The sequence below is a fragment of the Primulina tabacum genome, chromosome 2 (genome assembly GCF_025594145.1).
Source record: "Primulina tabacum isolate GXHZ01 chromosome 2, ASM2559414v2, whole genome shotgun sequence".
In the NCBI taxonomy this organism is placed as follows: Eukaryota; Viridiplantae; Streptophyta; class Magnoliopsida; order Lamiales; family Gesneriaceae; genus Primulina; species Primulina tabacum.
This window is the reverse complement of record NC_134551.1, coordinates 5,708,951-5,723,811: the sequence shown is the minus strand read 5'-3', so window position 1 is coordinate 5,723,811 and position 14,861 is coordinate 5,708,951. Positions and strand designations below refer to the sequence as shown.

General features: G+C 31.4%; 2 protein-coding genes and 1 long non-coding RNA gene across 7 annotated transcripts; 2 read left to right on the top strand and 1 right to left on the bottom strand.

Moving 5' to 3' along the window:
- The first annotated feature begins 387 nt into the window (after positions 1–387).
- On the top strand, positions 388–1,150 carry LOC142527726 (uncharacterized). The gene has a single exon (XM_075632635.1). It carries the CDS (start codon positions 429–431, stop codon positions 939–941), a length of 513 nt encoding a protein of 170 aa, XP_075488750.1. The 5' UTR covers positions 388–428; the 3' UTR covers positions 942–1,150.
- Positions 1,151–2,965: 1,815 nt separating this feature from the next.
- LOC142527699 (putative inactive leucine-rich repeat receptor-like protein kinase At3g03770) lies at positions 2,966–7,680 on the bottom strand. 5 transcript variants are annotated; one of them, XM_075632595.1, is made up of 8 exons: positions 7,573–7,680; positions 5,453–6,906; positions 5,180–5,312; positions 4,753–5,000; positions 4,437–4,642; positions 4,308–4,354; positions 4,078–4,189; positions 2,966–3,974 (listed from the first exon to the last, which is right to left on the bottom strand). In XM_075632595.1, the coding sequence occupies exons 2-8, from the start codon at positions 6,801–6,803 to the stop codon at positions 3,687–3,689; spliced, it is 2,385 nt and encodes a 794-aa protein (XP_075488710.1). In that variant the 5' UTR covers positions 6,804–6,906; positions 7,573–7,680; the 3' UTR covers positions 2,966–3,686. The 5 variants fall into 5 exon arrangements, with proteins under 5 accessions (XP_075488710.1, XP_075488715.1, XP_075488738.1 ...); XM_075632600.1 differs by lacking the exon at positions 7,573–7,680 and adding an exon at positions 7,365–7,561; XM_075632623.1 differs by lacking the exon at positions 7,573–7,680 and adding an exon at positions 7,151–7,560 and having other exon boundaries at positions 4,753–4,993; positions 5,179–5,312.
- LOC142527735 (uncharacterized) lies at positions 4,484–5,082 on the top strand. The gene is made up of 3 exons (XR_012815519.1): positions 4,484–4,617; positions 4,764–4,870; positions 4,946–5,082. It is a non-coding gene; the product is annotated as an uncharacterized LOC142527735 (long non-coding RNA).
- Positions 7,681–14,861: the final 7,181 nt, after the last annotated feature.

The following is a 14,861-nucleotide window of genomic DNA, read 5'->3' as shown; positions in this document are numbered from 1 at the left end:
TATGAATCGGTTAACCATTTTTTTTACTTTTTAAAAATTTTGATTTGAAATTTTGTTACATATATATATATTGATTATTTGATATTTGGATTTCTAAAATATATTATTTTAATAATATTAGAGTTTATTTATTATATTTTTTTGTTTTTTAAAAAATATATAACTATCGTTTATATTATGAATATATGTATATAGTTTTTTAATTTTAAAATTTTAATATTATATATTTTTAAATTGTAAATTTTAAAATATATTATTTATGATATTATATTAATATTATAATATTGTAATCCAATCATATGTCGAAACAATTAAATTATTTTTTATTTAAAAAAAAAACCAATTCGATTGACAATCTGGATATAAAAATATTGTTTCATAATATTAAAAAAAGTCTCTCCTCCGGGACGTCCAACTCGCTGGCGAAAATGTCAACTTCAAGCTCCGCCACTGCGACCCAACCCGATCTGTCGTCCGACTCCATCGATCCGATCTTCCATCTCATCCGGATCCTACCCTTCTCCGTCCTCCGGCCGCCGCGACTCCGCCTGAAGCTGCCGTCCTTCACTCTCCCTTCCGCCATGACAGTATTCTCCCTGGTCCTCCTCACATACTTCATGGTCGTATCCGGTATCGTCTACGACGTCATTGTGGAGCCACCGGGCATCGGATCCACCCAGGATCGCTTCACTGGGTCGGTTCGACCTGTGGTCTTCCTTCCGGGTCGGGTGAATGGCCAGTACATTATCGAGGGTCTCTCATCGGGGTTCATGTTTGTTCTTGGAGGCATCGGAATCGTGCTGCTGGATCTGGCGCTGGATAAGAACAGGGCGAAGAGTGTGAAGGTGTCGTACGCGTCAGCTGGAGTTGCTTTTGTTGTGATTTCTTATGTTATGAGTATGCTCTTTATTCGCATTAAGATCCCGGCGTACCTTCGCTGATTCCTCGATTATTCTTTACAGTTTTATTATACGAAAAATTAGCTTATGTTAATTTTTGGGGTTTTATAATGTAATGCGCTGAGAATTGGATGATTGAGGAACCCTTTTGTTTCACTGTTATTTCTTAGCTGTATTACCGATTTAGAAGTAAAGGAAAGGCCTGATGGAAATTCATTAGCAACATTTTCCATCTTCTAGGCTCTTCTCAATTCAGTGCTGATGCTTGATTTAAGTATCAATTATGTTCCTCCTTGAAAGTTTTGAATGGTTGGGAACCTGTTACCGAAATGTGTGATTTTCTTTTTACTTCTTAAAGTAAAGTTAGTACAAATCTTGTCATCGGTGCACCTTATTTTATTTGTGGTTGTTGCTTGTCATTGAAAGTGTATTTGAAGTAGAAATGATTAATGTGGTTCTTTTGTGTAATGTAGATTAGATGCAGAGCGTGTTTGTGTGAAAGTGAGCACCTTAGTCTGTCATAAGGTGAATATAATAAATTCTACTTGTTTGTTTGGACGGCTTACATCCTTGTTGAATTTATCCGAGTTTTTAGCTTTACCAAGTCCTTTTTTAAGTTTATTGTTTTAATGTCTATTTATAACTGGGCTTTTCTGTTGTATGGGTGTTGCTTTTAGTTACAGTGATTCCTGAAGCGTCTTTACTACATAGACCACATGAAACACTGGTATTTACTTGTAAAACATTGATCATGATTCATTTTGTGTGGAAGAACAGTTGAGGTTCCAAAGCGGCTTTTGAATGTGTTTATGTCTGAAACTAGCAAGAGTGTCCAGTAGGTTTGAAGTTAAACATAAGAACTTTTGTTGGGACTTCTTTTGGGGTTTGTGGAATAATTAGATGTGTCTTATGGTAGACCTGTCTGGCGAAATTTGCTAGGCTTCGTGGGGACATCCACTACGACACTCTTTAAGATGCACTATCAAATTGATAACATAGAGCATATATGAGATCGAGTGAGTGTACGTGAGGTCCACAAATACATGCTTCTGGTATATTTCATTGATGGTAACTTACCTGACAATTTAGTACTGAACCAAACTAAAAAATGATCCCTTTAGACAAAATGGACCTTGATAAAAAATTTGGTGGGACGTTAAAAATTTAACTTCTAGCTTATGTCTTGAAGATTTTGCATTTTTGGAACAGAAATCCTTATTCTGGTTTCTTTGTGTGATGGCTCCATTAGATGCGCTGTGACATTTGCGTAAAAGCGAACACCTCGGAATTCCATGTTTTACTTATTCGTGTTTGTTGCTTTGTCGTGTGAATAACTAGGCCTGTAAGTTCCTAAGTATGTGATGTGAACCTTAACAGTTTATCATGTCTTTATTTGATTCCACTGAGATTGCGATCAGTTGGTCAAAAACACGGATTGCATTAATTTAGAACATGCTCTCAAGGGTGGTAATGAAGTTGAAAGATTTGTTTTAGAAAGGACTTTTCATGCGAGCACACGGTTCTTCAAATTAGATTCTGCAGAAATTTTATTCTGCAAGCGGAAGACCTTGAAGTCATATCTGTTTTTTGCTAGTATTACACTCTACGTTCGAGTGGCCATTTGTTTACTTTATTTCATTCAGTTTTCTCTTGTGGTTTATTTGTTTCCATTTTCTTTATCATGATTTAGAAGTATTGTTTTTCTAAGTTTCGTTATTTTGAGGAATTTTAACATGGTTACATTACATCCTTCATGAATCGTGTGTACGGGATCAAATAATTTTAGATATAATTTTCCGAGCAAGGGAAAATCCTTTCACATGCACGGGATTGTGTGCGTTCTCAGCAGTTTAGAAGGGAACTCTGAGCAGGTGTTGGTAGGAGAGTGATGTTTGGATCTTGTTGGTGGTGCATGCAATTTGATGTTATATATATTACATTATGATGGGGTTTGGGTATATTCATTTGAAAAAAAAATCGTGTTATATAGTCTCATTGATCAAAATTGTTTGACAAATATTATATATTTGGGTCATCCATGAATAAATATTATTTTTATGTTAAAATAATTATTTTTTGTTGTGAATTCATGCAAAGTTGACTCATCTCACGAATAAAGATATGTGAGATCGTTTTACAAAATACATACTCATTTTTTTTAATCATAATTGCAATTAGCATCTCCACGTCATTGATTTGTTTTTCTCACCCTGAATAATGAATTTGCTTTCTTAAAAAAAAATTAGTATCCAAATTCCATTAAGTTTAAGAAAAAAAGATGAGGATTTATAAGAAGTTGCTAGAATATCTTGTTTTAGCAGCAAGTTTATAAGTTTTTTAAATTAAATTTTAGACATGTAAGATTGAAGTGAAATAAAAGATGGTAAAAATATATTTTTAATGGATAATTTGTGGCCCTTCTCATTTTTGCACTACGTAAGGTCTTCGTTAATCACAATTTATGTTATTCAAAATTTTTTATGCAATATTTTCAAAAAAAGAAAATCATGCATTGAAGAGATTATTAAAAAATATTTTATCTGAAATGTTTTATTTAAAAAAAAAATCATGCGAATTTAGGGATTATATTTGATGTATTTTCTTGTTAGAAATGCAATATCTACAAAAGGAGATTAAGATGAAAAGGCAAAATGATACCAGCATGACTCAGTTTATAACCTCATTTTTTTCCTTTGTTATTCTGAACAGGCTTTTATAAAGTGCTGAAACCTCAAAGATCTGGCACAAAAAGTAGAGATGTGGTCAAGGCTTTTAACTGAATAGCTGTTAATCTATTATCTGATACTGCGCTTTAAGCCTGCAAATTTGAGAGGCGAAGTTGGAGAAGCTGTCACTGCTTTGGGAATCACCCCTCCATGCATCCTGAACCTGAGAAGCAAATTGCAAATTCCATAGTACATCTTCAATGGAAGGTCTATCAGCTGGATCCTTTATCAAACATCTACAGCATAGTTCCATCATTGTTTTCATTGATTCACCAGAGCATAAGTTTCTTATCGCTCGGTCAACTATGCTGTTTCTTGATGTATCGTCCATTGTTGTGCTGGCTTGGAACTGCAAAATAAGAGTATCACCGATCAATAGATGAATTCCGTGCATCATTTGGTGCTTTGGGATGAAGAATGAAAAATGAAACGTAGTTTAGTTCAGTGAGTACCCGATCTTTTAGAAACTCCACTTCACTTCTGGAATTTATGGGCTCCCCTGAGATGATTTCTAGTAGCATCACTCCAAAGTCATAAATATCCAACTTGTTTTGATGCTTTGCCCTGAGAATCAATCAATGATAACCACTAAATATTGAAGAAAATGTTTTCCTGAAGAAGCATTTTCTTAACAAGTGTGTGTTTGAATTTCATACATCCACTTGTACTTATGATAACCAACCTTGCATTCCTGGCCTCCTTGGATCCAAGGAAATTTTGGAGATGGTCCTGTCAAATTGAGCAGATTTAGACTGTCGGATTGTGCAAAGATGATGTGAAGACACAAATTTGGAAAGCTATTTATCTGTACTTTTTCCGTGTTTTCTGCTAGCAATGGCAGGTTGTAGCTGCTGATTTTTGCGACTAGGTTCTGATCCAATAAAACATCTGTTATTTTCAGATTATTAGAAAAGACACCGGGCATAATTCCTGTGTGAAGGAACTGGATACCCTTTGCTACCCCTGTAGCAGCTGCTATTCGCTGAGCCCAGGTAAGCTTTCGGCTAACTCGCTTGTCTGCCAGAAATGACAATGAACTGTGGCTGTTAGCCTGTTATGTTAATTAATATTTAGCTCTTAACATAAAAACACAGTTGAATTCTCAAGAATTATGTCTATTAGTTTACCTGATATCCAGGTTCTCAGAGTCCCATTTGGCACATATTCAAAGACGAGAATTACCCTGCTCACAGATGAATCATCCAAGTGATACTCAAAGCAGTGCCCAAGAGCGCTAACCAAATGGTGATGCCGTAACTTTGATATCATTTCAATATGGTGCATTAAGTACTGAGTACTGTGGTTTTTCTTTAATTTCAGGCATCGAATTGCCACATTGGAGCCATCCCTTAGACGACCTCTATACATCTGAGTCCATGTAGAGGCAGCTCATCACCAATGATGCCAAGCATTATTTTAGATTTTGAATTGAATAGATGTTCATTTTCTTCATTAGACATGTTCTACAAACTCATGAAGAGAATTTTTTTAGATTTGTTTTGTGTATTGTTTTGCCAAAACGTGATTTTATTCGAAAACCAAAAGCAATGTACCTGACCGTGAGATCCTTCTCCCATGGAAGTTGACGTATCAAAATTTTTAGTTCCCTCCTTGAGCTCTTCCAATGAAAAGGTACGATAGGAAGGGACACCAAGTGCTCCTACTTTCATGGCTTGAGTTATGTATCCTACGAGGAATAAACATATGGAATTCATTAAATCAATTAAAACGTTCCACCTAAAAACAAGATATAAAGAAGATGAAATTCATTAAATCAATAAAAACATTCCACCTAAAAACAAGATATAAAGAAGAGAGAGGTCTCACTTGCATCTTTAAGCAACTTTGAGGTGTATACCGCTGATACATTTTCTGATACAAGTCTAGGAGGAGATTTTTGTTTTTGGCTCTCGTCAAGAAAATTTCTTGCAACCAGAAAGGTTGCCCAAGCTAAAATGGCTGCCCCAATAACTCCTCCAGATATGCCTAAAGCAAGAATAACTTTGGAAGCTTGCTTTCTCTTCTGGGAATTAGGTAAAATTCCAACAGCTAAAGCCTCATTCGTACACAAAGAAATCGGATTTTGATTTTGATCTCCTGTTGACAAACAATTTTCAGCATACAACACAACCCTTTTTCTTGAACCCGACAACAAGCTGCTGGGCAATTTTCCAGTCAACAGATTATCAGTCAAGTTCACAAAACTAAGTTCGTCACTGCAAGGTAGGTTTTCAATGAGCATGCCTGTGAACTTGTTTTGTGCTATATCAAGATAAGTGAGACGTGGCAGAGATAGCAAAGATACTGGAAATGGTCCGACGAATCTGTTGGAGGAAATGATGAATATCTTGAGCTGATAATAAGATCGGACTATATCTGGAATCCCAAAAGTGAATTTGTTGTTCCTAAGCACAATGCTCTCGATGTTGTCGCAAACTTCTGGAAATCGAGGCCCGAGAAAATTGTTTTCCAAGTCGAGCACTTGAAGATTTGTCAACCCGCCAAGATCCGGCACATCGCCAGAAAATTTGTTATTTGACAATGCAAGAACTCTGAGGTCCCCCAAGTTTCCCAATAAATGTGGCAAAGACCCATTTAAAGAATTGTTCCTCGCACTCAAAACAACCAAAGATGAAAGTGAACCTATCCCATCTGGCATCCCACCAATGAGGTTATTGCTATCGAGTATTAAACTTTGAAGCCGTGTCATTGATGATATACTTGGCGACATACTGCCTTGGAAGAAATTCGAAGTTAAGTTCAGTAATTCCAAGGACGATAAGTTAGTGAATTCACCAGGAAATGGTCCCCATAAACCAAGAGAAACCAATCTTAGGACCTTCAAGCCTGGAATCTTAGCAAGTGTGGCAACAAAAGAATCGATAGAGAAATTCTCAGGTAATCGAGGAGCCCCTGTTTCTCCCACAATATGCAGCTGAGTTATGTTCTCTTCGTAACAAACAATGGTAAGATCCGATGATGGCTCACTATTACAGAAATCTGTTGCCTTATTCCAGCTATTCAAAAAGGGTGGAAAGCCAAGAATCTGTTGAACTTTTAAAAGGGCTCGGATTTGGGATGATTCAAGCTGCTCTGTGTGTATGACTGAAATCAACAGGAGAAGCAGAACTGGCAAGGCATTCTGGCCAACATTTCTCCATTCTGCATTATGCGCCATCAGCTGAATCAACAGCGTTTCCACTTGATGTGAGAAGTGCAGGAAATTTTGAAGATTCTTTCAGCTATAGCTCTGTTTGTGTTATAAGCTGTCCACAAGTGCCCTGCATTTGTCATGATGGAGAACAAGACTGAATTAACATGAGAAATAAGGCAAACGTTTTGGGATAATATTATGAGCATAAGACCTAACATATGTACAAGTTTCTCATCATTTCTTTCACTTTGGGATTCAGAGAGATACGTTTCTTGGCCACAGAAGCAAACCACATATGAAGCAACCAACAAAAATACCCAATAAGTTAGCTTCCAAAAATCAGGTGATATTTCACCTCACCAAGCACTAACCTTCAATTGAAGCAACCATAAACTTCAAAATGAGCCTTCATAAGACCTAAAACAAAAAAATAAATAAAATTGAATCTTCATAAGACTTAAACAAAGATCCCAATGCCGCAATGTTCTTCAAACCGAAGCAAAAACCATCTAAATTCTTTCACATTACTCTCAAATTACAAGTCTGCTAAAATCTGGAGGCTTCTAACAAAGTTCAAGAACATACCAAACACAGATCAAGACGATTGAAGTGACAAATTCTGAGCTAAACTACATTTTCAACCACTGTTAAGAAAAAAACAAACCCACATTTTATGTATTCATATATTTGTCTTTCTCCAAATTTTATGTTGCTCATAGCAATATTTAATACTTTTGAAGCAAACTGAACAACAAAAGGAAAAGCAAAATCGTAAGAAAGAAAGATTCTTGACCCTTTATTCTTCTTCAGCGGTAGGGGAGAATTCATTATCAGCTCCATGCACACCTTATTATTTTACATGGTGGAATTTGGACACTAAAGAAATTTGTTAGATTTCAAGCTTTTTTTTGGGCAACTTTTCTTTATATATATTGAATCATTCTTCATGAAAAATATAAAATTAATGGTTGTTTGTCTTGGACAGGGAGCTTTCGCTCTCAGTGTGTCATCAGCATATGGGGCTTCGGCTTTTAGTTTGGTGGCTATAAATGTGGTTGGCCTTGGCATAGTTGTGGCCCTATTCTGCTTGGTCATTTTGCCTTAATTTTAAAATAGTAAATTTTCATTTTCAAGAAGTGTGTGAAATCATTTTGCCTTTTGCACTTTTTTCCTGCTATCAATGGAATTCTAAACAATTTTTACAATTTATTCACAAAATAATCAAATAACTTTTACAATTAATTTAAGAAGCTTCTATTTTCCGTTATTAAAATAATTTTAGGTATCTGAGAAAATAGAAGTGAGGCATAATAATAGATGATGATTTCACACACTTCTTGAAAATGAAAATTTACTATTTTAAAATTTTGAAGGTATCACTTGCATCAGTCCCCTCATTGTATCTACTCCTTATTCTAGCAAAGGCTGTAATGTCAATTACATTAGAAAATTTGAAATGATAATCGTCCTTTTTTTGTTATTGCCTACTCAATTCATTCTCCTCATTTCTTGTAGGGTTTTTTTCCTAGTCCATTTTAGAAATTCATGCTTGAATTTATCGCTAAGTTGGCTATTTCTACAGAGTAAGTCTCTTGTGAGATGATCTTACGAATCTTTATATGTGAGACGGGTTAACCCTACCGATATTCACAATAAAAAGTAATATTTTTTGATGGAAGAACCAAATAAGAGATCTGTCTCACAAAAAGACCGTCTCACACAAGTTTTTGTCATTTGTACATTATGGGATATGAAATATGAATTGGATGGACGAAAATTGGCATTTCTTTGGAATATTGTCCATTATCTATTATTTACGCTCTTTCTTCAATTGCTTTCTTTTAACTCTAATGTAATAATATGATACATCTATAAATTAGCGTGTCAATATTAGTGGAATTTCCAGCCTATTTTAAACATTAGTGGAATTTCCACATGCCTCTAACGTTGTCTATTTATAGTCTTGGCATGATTTCAACATTGAATAGTTTGGTAATCGTAAACTAGAGATAAAAGCATCGTTTATCAATTTATTCGGTTGTTTTTAAAAGAAAATTTACATTGATTAAATTCATGTTTGAAACAAAAACAATAAAGAATAAAGGATGAAACTTTTGCAGCTTTTATCTAGTGCTTAATGATATTTTAATCTTGGACCATGTCAATAAAAGTTACCAAAAGCAAGTAAATATATAGTTCAATATTCCCCACTTGAGAGAATTTTCAATATTACAAATCAATTACTCAAACCCCAAAAATAAATTCCATACCTTTAATATTGATTTGGCTTCAATATTGTTCTCAACATTTGATTTGTTTTGAAATCTTCTGTTGGGGTTTCAGAGATGATAACAAAACATGTTATTATGTTTTTAACATATCTATATACCTATAAAAGTGTGGATCACTCATTTGTTTTCCGATTGTGAAAAGACACAAATGTCTTCTTATTAATATGAATTCAAAAAATCATATAAGGATACATATGTAAAATTGTAACAAATGCTAATAAATTGTCATTACAACATACATTGATTGTAGTAATTTATATCATTTCAATAATAAAATGTAAATCTTATATTAATTTTATCAAATAATTGATCTTTATACTACATTTAAATGTTTTATTCTTTTAATTTTATCTCTACGTTTTTTTAATGATTTTATTATAATTTTGTAATTATGTTTTTAGTGCAATTTTTAATTAATTAATAAACAAATTATAGTATTACAAGAGGATATATAAAAAAATTTAACTATATGTCCAATAGTAGAATAACATGATAAATATAAAATAATATGATAATGTGAAGTTTAATACTAATATATTTTATGGTTTTTTAAACAAAAAATTGAAAGTAAATAGTTTAATAAATTTACTAGAAGAATTTATATCAATAATTATGAATGTCAATATGTTAATAATCTCATAAAATATGAAGCTCTTAGAAAAATTTGGAGAGTTTGACTATAGTAAGAAAGTAAAGATTTTAATAGCAATTTTAAAAAAGATTATACATACGACAAATTTATAAATTCAGCACACACAAATTTGGTGATATTCGAAATATCTACTAAGATTGATTAAGATTTAGACATTAAATGTCTAAAGCTAAACCTGACAATGGTTCTCAAGAACAGTAGAACCAAAATCAGACTAAATTTTTTCTTAGTCTCAATTCCAAAATCAGTTATCATAATTTTGTAATTTAAAAATTCTTTAATAGAAAATTGTGAAATAAGAAATTTTGAAAATAATATTACATAAAAATTGAATAGATATTCGATAATAAAAAATACATTAGAGAAATAATATTTTCTTCATACATAATTCTTACAAAAAATATTAAAAGAATATATATTTAACTATTATACTTATAAAAGTGTAAAAAGAATAACAAAGTTTTTCATTGTAACTTTTCTACTATTCCCATAAATTGTGTGTTGTTAGATTAATTGTATGAAAAATTTTCTACACAATCATTAAATACATGAAGATAATAATAGTATTTTTATTTTTTAATAGAAATTTGTAACAAAATAAATTTTGAAAATAATGTTACATAAAAATTGAATTGATATTTGATAATAAAAATACATTAGAGAAATAACATTTTCTTGATACATAATTCTTAGAAAAAATATTAAAAGAATAGATTTTTTAATTTTAAAAAATAATTAAAAACATTAAAAGAATATATATTTAACTATTATACTTATAAAAGTGTAAAAAGAATAACAAAGTTTTTCATTGTAAATTTTCTACTACCCCCTTAAATTGTATGGAAATTTTCTACACAATTTATAGGAAATCTATGCATTAAAAATGAATATATCTTTGATAAAAAAATATTTTTTTATCTATATACCTACAAAAGTGTAGATCATTAGCCATGTTTTCCAATTGTCAAAAAATAAAAATGACCTCCTCATCAATACAAATCCTAGATTCAATAAAGATATATTTGTAAATTTCTAATTGTTGCAAGTGTAAAAATGAAATATCAAAATTTTTTATTTATTCCGCCTAATATATAATTAATTAGTAGCCTAATTATTCCACATAATATATAATTAATAGTCTAACAAATGCTAATAAATTATCACTACAATATACATTGATTGTAATAATTTATATCACTTCAAGAATAAAATGTAACTCTTATATTAATTTTCTCAAATATTTCATCTTTATACTAACTTTAAATATTTTATCCTTTTAATTTTCTTTCTACATGTTATATATGATTTTAATGCAATTTTGTTATTATATTTAATGTAGTTTCTGATTAAATAATAAATCATAGTATCACAAGAAGATATAAGAAAAAATAATTATATATGCAATAATACAATAACATGATAAGTATATAATAATATAATAATATAAAATTTAATAATAGTATATTTATAATTTTTTAACTAAGAATTGAAAGTAAATAATTTAATAAATTATTTAGTATAATTTATATCAATAATCATGAATGTTAATATACTAATAATATCATAAAATATGAATCTGATAGAAAAATTAAGAGAGCTAGCTATAATAAGAAATTTAAATATTTTAGTAGCAATTTTTTAAAAATATATATATATCAGACAAGTGTTTTAGTGGAATCCTTCCTACAGAGGAAGAAGGGGTATGAGTGTTTTTCTCGGAACATCCATAAAATTCTCGTATTTTTACTTTTCACAAGTTCTTACATTTCAAACTATATCTTGTTGTCTAGATTGCCAACCGGTTGAAAATATTAGAAATATTGAATCGTCTTTCACACTTTTCACGTGATTCATATTCTAACCGTTTGAGAAAATCTTTCAACCGCCTAAAAATGATTGAAGACAAATTTTAAAAGCAAATATTTTTAAAAGAGTTTATTCACCCCAACTAAATTCTTTTCTGATCCCAGTAATATACAATCACTAAACACATACAAATACATAATATATATATATATATATATATATATATATATATATATTTGTAATTGATGGCTTAATGAAAAATATAAATTATATACTTTTAAAAAATTTATTTATTAATTAATGTATATGAAAATTAATTTATCTATAATATATAATTCTAAAGCAAAAGATAAAAAAATTCTGTATGAGGTTAAACAATATTTAAATTGAATATTATGGGTTATATTTTATTATCAATATTATTATTTCATTAGTATTGATAATATTTTGATGAGTTAGTCACAAATATTTTAAATTGATAATTATTTGTCCTTAGTGTGCTTCACTTATATAAATTATTATATATGTATTTATAAAATCCATAATTTGATTGATTTTTAGGTTATTATAACTTATACGTGGTGCTTAGATATATATTTTTTCAAAATTTGTTTCAGTTAAATTCGTTCTATATATTATATTCATTATAATTTATTATATAACATAAAATCAATTGCTTGAATTTTAATTTGAGAAACAATTTTGAAAGTAAGGTATATACGTTCTTAATTAATTTATTCGTCTAATATGACAATAGACTAAACCAATATGTTAAGACTCATAAGAACATTTCTCAGAAAATGGAGAGGTTTCATTGTTCGGTTTACCGCGATAAATGAGCTTCCAAAATTGTATCCAAAGGAAGAAAATGAACTATTTATACTAAACTAAAAATAAGAAAAATGTGTTTTACTAAAAACGTGTTTTGTGAATCTTATTCTACCAACACAATATAAATTTAAAAAAAAATTTATTCAAATTATTTTTAAAAAAAATCAAATTTTAATTTTTATTAAATAATTAATATTCACGTGCATCGCACGTGCTTCTTGCTAGTTTACTTAAGTGTGTAGTTGTTTGTTCAAATTAGAAGTTTTGGATGCTGAAATCCGAAATTAGCAAAGCTGAAAATCTGAAGAGCATAAGTTTTTTAATGATATCTCGCTGATCAATGATGCAAATGATCAGTCGTTAAAATGGTTAAACAACCAACTCAAAATACTACAAATCTTATTCAGAAGTCGATGTTTGAATCAAAGTCTAAGAGGACGAAAATTTACATTGAAATTAATGGTTCTGCACTCAAATTCAGTAGAACATAATCTCTAGTGCAATAGAGTGTTTCGAGCATAAAGCTTTTGTAGAACTCTAAATTAAGCGATTCTTGATTCTATAGAAAGATAAGAAAATGACTACAACTTTCATGTTAATCACTTTGCACATAAAAAGCAACGAAACAAGAATCATAAGCAAAAAAACATAGCTACTGAAATCATGATGATTGAAATTGTGAGTGCTGAAAAGCATTCGACCTCGAAATGCAGTAGAGCCTAAACCAGTAGAGATGACTATTGAAACCAGTAGCTACTGTAACTAGTAACTACTGCAACCAGTAGACAACCAGTAGCTGCTGCATCCAGTAGAGCCCAAAATCAGCAGACTGAATTCAGCACCGCAAAATTCAGCATCAGTCAAATTCACCAAATATCCAGCAACGTGAATATGACCGCTTCAATATAAGAAATGGTACAAAAACTTTCCAAACGGTCATATTCTTGTTTCAAACATTCATATCATTGTTAGAGACTATAAATACAACAACTTTAATATCAAATACAAGTTTGAGAAGGGGATTCAAAGTATGAGCAACATATATAAAGAAATTAGCTTGAATAAGAACAAGCCCGAGTGTGATGATATATTTGATATATGCATATACTATGAAGGATTAAATTCTCACACACTATCACTCACACTGTAAGGACCGTGTATCGTATTATCGTAAATCCTATGTTGATTATCGATCATTCATGAAATTGTCATGTGATTATGTATATGATGTATATCATGACAATGAAAGTGAGAAAATAGGTGGTGAGGATGAAAAATTATATTAGAAATTGATTTGTATTTGGAACATGTGATGAACCGCAACAGAAAAGTGACACATGTTACGGTTTTTAGCATAATTAACAGAGTATTGGTCCAAATGACATGACGCCAATTTCATTGGAAATATAATACATAATACTAAAACTTTCATGTTTTGAGTTTTGTCCAAATCCATTTGGAAATATGGGCAAAATCATCCCGAAGTGTATCGTGTGCGTTGTAGTTCCTACAATGACACAGTTTGGGAGAATGAGCATAACTTTCGCATCCAATATCCAAATTGAGTGAGGTCAGTGGCAAATGAAAGCCAAGACACAGATCTACAACTTTCCTGTTTACCATTTTTGCTAATTCGAAACCTAAAATAGCGTTTCAGACAGAGCAAGGCGCGCACCCGTGCAGAACTGCACGCGCGGGCAGAACTATGCGCGCATATGCGCGAGTTTGGTCGCGCATATGCGCGAATACCTCTGTAGCACACGATTTAAGGAGTGATAAGGATGAATTTGTCCATATGTATCCTTTCATTTCCTCTGAAGCTTCGAAGGGAAACAAGAGGAGTTGATTTCTATCGTCCGAAATCACCTCGAAACTTTGTCCAAACTTGGAACAAATTATATATTCGGAATCCTCGCGTCGAGAGCTTCTTTTTGAGGTAAATTTCTTTTAGTTTCAGCAGCTCTAAATATTAAAGTGCTGGAATAGCATGTATTTGAAGTCGAGATTCCTATATGTGGTAGAATAACCGACAAGAAACTAAGTTTTGAAGTCGGAATTGAATTATGATATGATTTTGATTTGATATGAATTTTCAAAGTTTCAAAAGATATTTGGAACTTATATTATTGATTTTGAATCAGGTTATTGATTGAAATGAGTATGTTATTGATGTAGATAAATTATTATACTGATATCTTCAAGCTACATCGACTGGAACGAAGAATTGAGGTATGTTGCGACCGGATAACATACGACAGGTATCTGTATTATATGATATATGTCGGATTGATTTGATTGATTGGAATGAGATTATGTGTTTATATGCCTTATTTGTTGATTGATGTGGCATACATGACATTGAGATTGAGATATCGATGTATAAAATAAATGTTTTGTTAACACACATCATTTTATGCATACATCGATACATGACATGCACGTTGAGCTATGATCCTTGGATACCCTGATATGATTTGATTGGATTCCGGGGTTTGTGAACAC

Bases quoted from the DNA above. Each gene is read 5' to 3' on its own strand.
- LOC142527726 (XM_075632635.1), top strand. From the start codon at position 429: ATGTCAACTTCAAGCTCCGCCACTGCGACCCAACCCGATCTGTCGTCC.
- LOC142527699 (XM_075632595.1), bottom strand. From the start codon at position 6,803: ATGGCGCATAATGCAGAATGGAGAAATGTTGGCCAGAATGCCTTGCCA. The intron at 5,313-5,452 runs GTGAGACCTCTC...TATTCCTCGTAG, and splicing joins AAAGTTGCTTAAAGATGCAA to GATACATAACTCAAGCCATG. The intron at 4,643-4,752 runs GTAAACTAATAG...CATTTCTGGCAG, and splicing joins TCTGAGAACCTGGATATCAG to ACAAGCGAGTTAGCCGAAAG.